Here is an 11,191-nt window from a genome sequence, read left to right on the forward strand (position 1 = left end):
TTCTTTCCATAGACTACAGGGTATTAGCCATTAAGTATGAGAAAACCCCCAAACAGAAAAAGAGCTTTAGCTGTGTAACAGAGTGGACATTATCAAATTAAGAGCAGGGTAGACGTAAATAAAAGAGATAATGTTAGAAAGACACCCATTGACAGTAACTGTCTCCGTGTGGTCTATTCCCTACCTTGTTCTGTCAGACCCCTGTTTACTTACTCTTACTGCAAACACTCACTAAATACCCACCAGAGACGCATACAGCCCACCACTCCAATACCCTCCCTTCGTCCTGAAATCATCTGCCCTCCACCACTTTGGGATCTCCACACCACCCTCTCTACAATCAAATCATCCTCACGCAAGCAGTCCGTCTCATTCCCCGAAGAGAGTGTAAGCTCACAGGAGCAGGGCTCTCTTCCCGTTCTGTGCCCGTATATCGTAACGTCTATTAATCGTATCGGGATGTCATTGTGTTCTGCTGCCTTGATTGATTTATTGAAGGTAAATAAAGAGTTAACATCCCAGGGACAAGCTTCTTACATCAGAGGGTATTTTCCTATAAACTGGATTAAGCAGCCCCATAAAAAAGTAACTGATTAATTACCAGAAAACTGAAGAAAATGAACAGCACTTTTTGCAGCATGAAATTAACCTACTCCACGCTGCCTAAAACTAGCACATCTTTTTTACTAGGCGTCAAAATGTTCATTACGATAAAACAACCCGAAGCTGACAGTATAATAAGAAAAAGATAACGCTGCAGCACCTGCTCGTACAGATTACCTTTTGTGGATTCTCAAGTAGCGAAATGTTCCTTACAGGCAGCCGTAGTAGCGAATGCTTAGGTGCGGTTGCGAAATGTCCTTTGTGAGGACCCGTAGTTGTAGTTCATGGCAATGAATGTGTATTTCCTCGTCAGTCTCCGTGCTTGTTCGGTGTGCAGCAGTTTAGTGTCTAGTAAAGCTGTCATGTGACTTGTAATGGTATGTTTTTTGTGATTTTTATTTTCAAATATATCATGGATAACATTTAGTGTAACCATGAACAGATAAGTAAAGCCAGCTTTGAAGTTATAGTATGCACAAAAGGTCACAGGTGAATGACAACTCTTTAGAAAACGCTTCAGAGCTTCAGGCAGGTGCTATAATTTATAGTTTCCCCCCCATAAATTAATAAAAAAAGTTATTTTTGTGTAACACAGTAAACCTGAAGATAGAGTCAGTTTGCTTTCTTGTTTCCAGACAGGGATGTAAGAATTCAGTTAGAACAAAGTAAAAGTAATCATATGTGATGCAGTAAGTAAGCGTTTCATTGTATGTCCGGCTGCCATTCAGATAATAAATGGGTTCATCCTGTATCTCTGACCGATGAGTCTGCACGCATCTGTATACACGTTATCAGTTTGTTACATATAATTATGACTGTACATATAGAGCCCCAGATGGCCCCAAAACTTACCCTCAGATAGGGAGGCAAGCCAAGAATTGATTTAAGAAGCGCAAACACTGCTATTTTTCTACTAACCAAATGCGTAAAGAACACTTTTATTACTCTAGTTAAATGACTCATCGTTTCTGCTTTAGATGAGTAAAGTGTGTGCTGTGTTCGGAGGATCCAGGGGGATAGGGAAAGCGGTCGCAAGGTTGCTGGTACAAAAGGACTATAAAGTGGCGATTATCTCCAGAAATTTGGAAGTGGCAAAAGCCGCAGCAGAAGAGGTTGGCGGTAAGTGGAAATACAGTAACTTCTCTTTATGTGCGTTTGCAATTAGCTTTGTTCCCCAACAGCCCGGTGGTACTAGTGCATTGTTTGGGGCATCAATGAGTTGTACCCTTTTATCTTCAGTCTATAAGCTGCTTCTTGGATTTAGGAATTTTATTTAACGTATGGTGTATGAAGTTGATTATCACTTCTAAGAAATCATACAACTGTTAACCCCCACCCAGTACCTTCTTGTCTGTGTGTTTATTTGCAGCCCCCCTGGCTCTTAGCTGTGACATCGCCAAAGAAGAAGAGGTTCAGAGCACATTTAAGGAGATTGTGAAACACGTGGGTCCTGTTAAGTATCTTGTTAATGCTGCAGGTATTAATAGGTGAGTTCTCTGTAGCCTAAAGTGTGGTCACCGCATCCATTAATGCTAACCTGACTCACTGTAGGAACATATAGTGCAACATATTGTATGTCCTTGTGTTACACGAGTTTAAGATTGTATTTAGACAAAAACATTTTAGAAGATGTTTCACTTCCTAACACAACAACCTATCAGTGCTTACTTTTGCGCCTTGCGACAATTAACGTTCCCGGCAAAATTTATGAATGAAATAAAATTTTCCTTGATTCAAGAATTATTTCTGGGAGGTGTTTTGACATTCAGCAGTTCTAGGAATGTTTTAGTTACAATCATTCAGCATAGAAGGTTGGAAGGTGTAAAATAAGGACGTTTAATATTTCTACCAATGGTTTTGCCCTGACACTCCGAAGCTCTTTTAATGACTTTGGGTCTATTGCATTGGGTTCCATGGACTTGTTAAGCAGAGGATATAAAAACACTACAAAGTTTATGCCTATATACATGTTACATTCTAATGGAAACCAGGTAGTAATAAGCCATGGTACAACATCTCTAAGTAAATGAATGGAAAGAAGCCATCCTCTAACCAATTCAATTAGATTATGAGTTTTTATTAGGGGACAAGGGAAAAGGACACCAAATTCAGCTTCTGTCAAACTATGGGTTTAGTGAAAAGCACTTTTTTTTTTTTATATGACACTACATTTTATCTATAGTGTGCTAGCTGATTATCAATACCGTTAAAATTATTATTATTATCTTTTATTTATATAGCGCCAATTTACGCAGAACTTAATACAATACATATATTTGAGGGATATGACAAGACAATAATTGACAGACTAAGACAAACTGATACATTAGGTGGAGAGAGCCCTGCTCACAATCTTGAGGAACAATATACAACATTTATAATAGCGGTACTCCTCCTCTTGAATTACTTGACTTGGATCCATTCTTGATTAACTTACTGTGTGTGTTGAAGCCAACGCCAAGGAAAGAGTTACAAAATTGGCATTGGCATTGGGATTGATTGGAAATTATTTGGAGGTGAATAGTTAAATTATCTTAAGGTTGTATTCGCTAAAGTCTTGATTGCTGGAGTCCGCAGATGTAGTTGTTTATCTAAACTATATACAAACAATTTTATGAATTTAGTTAACATACAATCATAGCACAACAGATAAATATATGGTTCGTTATGAGAAATAACTTAATTGTGCAAAGGATCTGAAAACAGTGTAATTCTTCTAAAAGTAGACTTTATAATACTTGCTGTGACACATAACCCCACAAAGTGGTGATTTGTATACACATAAAGCATACAACTCTGACTTTGTATACAAACTGTTTATGGTTGAAAGTGCTGGCTTGGTAACGTTGAAGGCATCTGGCTTCCATTGTTCCGATCCGGATGTAACACACAGTTTTATTGAGTGTGTTTTCTCTGCGATAGAGATGGGCTGTTGCTGAGGAGCACATGCGAGGACGTCCTGTCTCAGATCACCGTTAATCTCATAGGGCCAATCCAGACATGTAAAGTGGCCATCAGAGGAATGGTCCAGCAACAGGGAGGAGCCATTGTCAACATAGGTAAGATGCATGATGGCGGCCAGTAACAAGGATGCGAAACACGCAAACATTTCAGTTTTATCTTTATAGAAGTTTTTACTGTGGAAATGTTATTGTCTTGCCTTAATCCTGTCTGAAATCACTCGATTAGACGTCATCTATCAACCAAAGTAGAGTTTATACGCGTGGAGGAGGCCTGAGTAGACTGGGAAAACTTTCTGTATTTATAATAGAGATGAGATTGTATACAAAATAGAGTTTTAAATTGAACAAGTTATGGCCATCTTTAAAGGCACAGTATAATGTCCCTATAGAAGAATGTATATTAAAGCACTCTCTGGGTTAACACACATTGTTCCAAAAACAATAAAGGAATTACCTGACTCAAGAGAGGTTGCCTTGTTGTGAGGAATGTGTTCCCTGTTGAAATCAATGGCCGCACTTTCCACACATGCATATGGGGGCCCCCAGCTTTCACCAAACCAATGGGGGGTCAAATAAGTTTGGGGGATTCTGCAGAGTGCCTCCCATGCATTTGCAAAATGGACAACTTATGTGTGTTAAAGTGCATGCGATGGTTGGAGTGTCGCTATTAATGCCTTGGCCCTAGGCTTATCTTAGGGGCCTATTTTACTTGTCCCTTGGACCCATCAACAGCTGGCAGGGACATGCCAAGGCTGCGGTGGAGGTCTGTGTGGACAGAAGCGGTGCTCGTTTGATAATGTGCAAGTATTATCATTGCACCAAGTCATGGAGAGTTGCGGCGAAGAAGACATGAATAGTGCCCTGTCTTATTGCAGCATCTGTTGTGACCCCAAGTAAGAAACATTAATAGTAATAAATACTAAGTAAATATATCAATTAGAATCCCTACAAAAATATCATATATAAAACATAACTTTTAGTAATTCCCCTAAAATAATTAATGAACAAAGGTATGCCGGCAGTGAAAGTGTTAAAAACCCACTGGTATAAAAAAGTTGTGTAACTAACTATTTCAGGGCAAAACCACCTGCAGCTAGTGATTATATACATAGGGGGATGGGGATTTCTACACTCTCTTTTTATAGAAAGATCAGGTTTTGGCCCATTTTCATTGCTAAATAACTAGATGAGCCGTCAGTAATTCATTAAAAAGGTTTGACAGACACTCATTCCCCGAGGGAAACGGGGGGAGGATTCGCTTTCAGCGTGGCCACAAATAACACGTTCCTTAATTATTTTAGGAGAAATAATTAATAAAAAAAAATACTAAAAAAAACCGTAAGGGTCTGGCATGGCTATATTTTTTATTTTTGGGCTGCTTCTATTCTATTCACTAATTATCTATGGTTTATTTCAGTGTAAATATAGAATGTATAGCCTTTGCCGGTAAATCTCCTGCATCCACTAGATGGCACAAACTAATAGCGAAGTGAATCAGTTCACCCCAGATCATGGATAGCTCATTGCACAAGGCAAAAGAAATCATTGCCATAAATCTCCAGAACAATCGACACTGCTGACTCTTTACAAGCTCTAACCAACCCGTCGGGGTAACCCACACCAGGCTAGCGTTGGCCCGGTGCTGTGTAAAGATTGTCCTTGACCGTGCACACGTTTATACAGTCGGGAAATCTATTAAGTTTCCACCCCCCTATAATTCTTGGTGAATATATGAATGCACACATGTATGTCGCATTTGTCACAGCGATTTACACCCTGCATACCAGCTGGCCATGAAGAAGAAGTTCTGTGTGCTACATAAAAAACCCGTGTATCGCTGAAATTAAAATAACAACTATATAATTATTAGAAAAAAACAAGTTTTATTAAAGGTTATCTTCCTTTTCTCAGGACTACACGGTTATTCCTCCCCATTATGTTATCGCTCATTGTTGGTTGGTCTGTACTTTCATCAGCATAGATCTACGCTGTCCTGCTCGAGCAGCTGCAGTCGGCAGAATGTTATCTTATAATCCAATGCTCAGACTCTTAGAAGATGGCAAGCAGTGCAATGCAGAAGGGGCATGCATGTCTATACCTGTGACGGTATGGACCTTGGATCCTTCGGTGTGTGGGCCAGTCGGAGGGAGATCTCCCCAACTGTGCCTGACCCCAACTCATGGTTGAACTGACGTAACTTGATTGCTTCTACTTTCCTATGGTGTTTCTTGACTTCATATTACTGCAGGCAGTGTTGTTGGACACAAAGGGAATTCTGGCCAGAGCATTTACAGTGCCAGCAAGGAAGGATTGGTAGGTTTCTCCAAGTCTCTTGCTAAAGAAGTTGCCAGGAAGAACATTCGAGTCAATGTGGTTGCACCAGGTGAGCTTTTGTAATCAACACTTAAACCTGTTCTGAACCAGAGGTGTGTGAATGTTAATCAGAATTGGATATTACTCTGGTTTGGTGTCGTAATGTGACTACAATCTACGTGATCCAGTAGTAGTATGTGTGATACGTATGTATCAGACGATGGGATGTATTATTCTGTGTACATAGCTTTTATGCTTGGTGGACTAACCATTTTAGGTGACAGGTTCACTTTACGTTTGAAGACATATTAACGTGTCTGTACTACATATTAAGGATTCAAAAAGTGACATACCCCTACCTGTGTATGTCTCAGACACCTCATTTGGGATAGATGTATTTTGCTAATTTTACTGCATAATTGAAGATGAGAACCCTAGCCGCTCTAACTGATCTCTATTACATTTGAAGGATTCATTCGCACGGATATGACATCACACCTGCAGGAAGATGGGCTGGCCAAAGGCATCCCACTGGGCAGATTTGGAGAGACGGAAGACGTTGCGCAAACAGTAGCATTCTTGTTTGAGGCCTCATACATCACCGGCCATGTGTTAGTGGTCGACGGTGGATTACAGCTACAGTTTTAAGAAGCACCGTCATTAATCCGTATATATATGACAAAAAATGGAAAAAATCCTCATAGTGACTATGGATTCTTTCCCCACGTGGTTAATGTGGTCCTTAATTTCACATACAAAGTGACATCATGTGCTGTCTCTGCCGCATGTGTGAACTGCCTAATGTTCTTCAATGATTGGTATAGGAAAGGAATAATGTATTACTATATTTCAAATTATAATATATGTGTGGCTATTCGATGGAATATATGAGTGGTATAAATAAAACTATTAGAAAACACTATTGTGTTACAGCAGGGAGCCTAGGTGTCTACACAACATTAACTCATCAGCTCTGGTGGCCCAACACTGGATTTATCATACTATGCTCAAAGAAGGTTAATCATTTTTAAGTTTTCTATTGTCATATAGATGACTGAGTACATGAATGAAACAAAGCATTTAATGCATCAAATTCCATTCTTTTAAAAACATCTCATTCATGTGCAATGTATACCCTGGGGGTAAGGGCATATTGCTTTAGGTGCTATAGGCTATTAGCCCTCTGTCTGATGTCTGTGTTGCTTACATTGGTTTTGGTAAGATCATTTTGTAGTCGTATTTTGAGGAAGTCAGAACAAATAGCACCAAAGTTTGGTGAATGTTTGGATTTATTTTAGATTAGGTATGAACACAGGTAGAAATTTTGGGACAGGAGTCATTCGGGGATCTGCAGGCCAGTCTCTTTTTAGCTATGAGAAAGACACCAGGCAGAGCAGCATGGTGGGACCCACTGAGAAGAACATGAACGCTCCTCTAGAGTTTGCCAAGAGAGATCTAGAAACGCATTCATAATTATTATTAGCATTAATTCTTTTTATTGTTCCTAATGATTCATTAAATTGTATGTGTGCATTTCGACACATTTATAATGCTAATCACATATAGATGCTAAACGGCATATTTGAGGTATACGATGCTAATGTCCAGAGGCTTAAAATATATATGTTAAAGTTGTGTTTCAGTCTCAGTGGGATGTGGACATGTGTTAAGAGCTAGTTAAGCTTAATTGAACCTAACAATTCAACTACTTTGATCCCAGTGGGTTGGCGGGGTGTTTGCTTTGATCTGCTTAGACAACCAGTCATTTTTAATTGAAAATGACATTAGTTGTGAGGAGATACAAAGTAACATGTGATAAACATGTACATGAGGTTGAGCAGTTAGCGCGTTACTTGCTTGTCTGCTCTGGACGTTGAATCTGCAGGCGTGCAGAAGCCACCTGGGCCGTTAGTTACTGGATCTTGAACCAAAACCTTTCAGTGCCCAAGATGCAGAAAATCAGGCGGGGAGCAAACGCATTTTTACACCACTGTTCATACTCACCCTACTCGACAGTAGGACCTTTTTATTGTACTCAGGGCAATCAATAAGGGTGACAGGGTGTGTGATCTGCAGAACAGACTCCCGGTAGAAGTGGTAGAAGCTTTTACACAGAGGGGATTTAAACATCAATCAGCTGTCATGAAGACAAGACCAGTCAGATTTCTGTGTGCCCTTTAAGGCAAAACTTAAATATACTGCGTTGAGCATGCATTTAATTGTACGTAGTCTGTCGCGATGGGTTTTGCGAATGGTTTCCATGCTTGTAAATATTAAGGGCTCTGTCGCTTAGCAAGGATCCACTCAGATAATCACATCGGCAATACTCTGTTTCAGAAAACTTGGCTCGTAGTTTCACAAGACGGAGAAAATATTAATGGCTTTTGTTAAACGGAATTTCTAAGGGTTATTATCGTGTACACATACAATCTTCGCTTTGCCCATAAATGTCAAATTCCATGGAAAAAAAAAAACCTTGTGCGAAGAATAAATTGTTTGAAGAAACAATCTTTTATTTAAACTCCTTGCATAGCAATTGTCATAAAAACCTTCCCCACAAAAGTACATTTGTCCTCGTTATTTAACGTATGTTGATGTTAAACTCCAAATGGTTTGAGCTCATTACATAAGCCAACAGATGGAGGCCCTTTATATAAATACAGATAATTAATGGAATAACAACGTGGGTGAAAATGAACCATTACCTAAATAACAAGTCACATCGATAGAGGTGTTTGGCAGATGATACAAGACAAGCGGTTCTTTAGAATTATGATAGGAAAGCAATGTAGCCCATGTTTAACTAAGCAGTGAAATTCTAGTCGAGATGCAAGCGACATCCTTCCATGTTAACAAACACCGTCCGGCCCTTCCATACGAAATCTGGGCAACTTGCTCTTTCTTCACGGCTAAATACGATCGCTTGCCATATATAGGCGCTTATGGTTACGGCGTATGGTATATAAGTCTTAAATGCATCGAGGATAACTGCGCTTAATCAATCAGCACCAAAAACTGTATTACGCTATTGCACTACAATAAAAGGGTAAAGAATTAACTTGTATAAAAAAAAGCCACTAATGTATATCCCTACATCAATACATACAGTGAATTATATATGTGTAAAAAAAAAAAAAGATACATATGTTGTATAGCTGAGATAAAACAGGTCAATACTTAATATAAATAATGATGTGTGCTTCATACAAGGAATACAGTGTCTTCCTTTCTAGGCAAATTACTGCCGTACCATCGGTATTGTTATATATTTTTTTTTTATGTGTATTGTTTATAAAGCAGTGGTTTCCACAAACTGCTCCAGGGATGCAATTATGCTAATTCTGTGATAACCCAAGAAACCCAATTGTGTCCTCACAAACCTGAATCCTGCTTTACACCAGGTGGCAGCAAATCCAGTCCTAGCTTAGAATGGCATCCAGCCTTCTTTTCCAGGTGGTATGAACACACTAGTAACAGCTTTAGTGCAGATAAATCCAACTCCGCTTGCTTTTAGTAAAAGTGGTGCCAGCTTCATTATAATAGCGAACAAGCCACGCTCTTAATATATAGCTGAGCTGCAAATCTGGGCCAGTTTTTGTGAACTTTTTGGCACGTTTTTTTTCCGATGTAGAAATTGGCAGTGATGTTTGGTAAGAGGTAGTTTACAGATGGGTATTTGCTGACACGCATCTATTACTTTACTATTGAGTGGATCGTTCCCTTTCTTGAACAGTTGAAATGTCTTTAGGCAGGATCTGGTAGGGGCATTTTGGGCTCCATGAGGCAATCTGCACCCTAGCTTGATTTTCTACAGCCCACTCATCTTTTTCGGAGACCAATTTAAGTGACCTCAGGGAGATTTGGATCATTGTTCTATTCCTTAAACGGGATCCCAGAACAGCGCAGCTGCAAGGAGTGAAGGACAGCTGGCTGCTTCGAGGTTCTAAAGGACCACTAAGCCCTTCCGTTTCTCACCAGTCATCTCAATAACTGCATTCTTGCTAAGCATTTGTGCTATTTCAAGACTTGTTACCATTTGTCATGGCAATCATTCAGCTACCTACCCTGTGTTAACCTTATCAGTGATGCTAGGTGGGCTTGTGATGATTCCACAGAAAGGTTCTGCCATTTAGTAACCACCAAGAAGTCTAGGTTTGTGTAGTGTAAAGCACGTGACCTGTTTATTGAAACACTGCTTTCCAACCCTCTACTATGAATGTGCAACTTTTCAAACATTTAGTATGTAAACAGAATCTGCTAATATCTTAAGTCCACCATCTGCACTTTCGTTAAGCACCTACTGAATTACATCCGGCCCCCGTCTACGGTATTATTTCCTGGTCACACCAAGGATTTTGTGTCTGGCCATATGTTAATACGTACTTCTAGAAGAAGAAAAAAGCCTGTGGTTTATTGGGCTTCCGGAACACACAGGTATTTTACTGACCTCATCTGTCATTAGTATGCGTTAGAAGAACGCAGGCCACCCTTGGAAGTCAACGCATTCATGGACATCTGTGAACATCCTGATTTCCTGCCTTTCTTGTGTTTTACAGACCACTCTCTGTGGCTCAGGTGTTAATTTGACTTTGGTTTTGTGATTTAGAAGGTTTCGCCGGTGAATAAACAAATGCATAACAAAAACCTTAAACTATATATAGGCACATTTCAGCCTCTTAAATGCCACAAAGTGCGCTATTAATATTTCCAAGCAAACAATTAAGGGAGAAGAGAAAAGCACAAGAAGGTGATTAAAAGCTGTTAACATCTACAGCCCCGTGAACTGTTGTGTGTCCCGACAGCTGGACAGCATCCTAGACGCACGTTTCCTTTACAGTTACAATAATGAAAAAGCAATTCATACCCCAAACAAGGCATACTGATACTTACTGAGCACATAGCAATTCACCACCAATCATGACATTAAAAAAACCCCATACTTTTGGTGCCTAAACACTCCAACATAAAACATTTCAAACTTTTACCCTCAATGGCTAAAAAGGCACTGGCGAGTCCAGGAAATCTTGCATCCTTAAGGAGTTTTGGTACAAATTTGCATAACAGGTAAGAAAGCTTTGTTTTTAGAGCAGTGAGTGATATGTTAGTGCCATGGATACATCAGATTTTTTTTTCCTCCTTTGTTATTTTCTAGTCTGTTACACACATAGTTAATACGCTGTTTAACATGTTCTTATCAGTTTAGCCCAAGGCGTGTCTGATCTGTTACACGGTGTGAGAACACTGCCAGCCGTCAGCTGAGGCTTCCCATGTTTTCCCCTTGTGGCAGCTACAGAAAAGTCCTAGTATCCAAT

At 39.7% G+C, this 11,191-nt stretch overlaps 1 protein-coding gene across 1 annotated transcript; it reads left to right on the forward strand.

The window, feature by feature from the left end:
- Positions 1 to 1,580: 1,580 nt before the first annotated feature.
- LOC149280697 (carbonyl reductase family member 4-like) lies at positions 1,581 to 6,527 on the forward strand. The gene is made up of 5 exons (XM_089500165.1): positions 1,581 to 1,722; positions 1,973 to 2,090; positions 3,526 to 3,662; positions 5,815 to 5,949; positions 6,349 to 6,527. Exons 1-5 carry the CDS (start codon positions 1,581 to 1,583, stop codon positions 6,525 to 6,527), a joined length of 711 nt encoding a protein of 236 aa, XP_089356291.1.
- Positions 6,528 to 11,191: the final 4,664 nt, after the last annotated feature.

Source organism: Sceloporus occidentalis, unplaced genomic scaffold (assembly GCF_023333645.1).
Source record: "Sceloporus occidentalis isolate IW3139 unplaced genomic scaffold, rSceOcc1.0.p SCAF_149, whole genome shotgun sequence".
Lineage (NCBI taxonomy): Eukaryota > Metazoa > Chordata > Lepidosauria > Squamata > Phrynosomatidae > Sceloporus > Sceloporus occidentalis.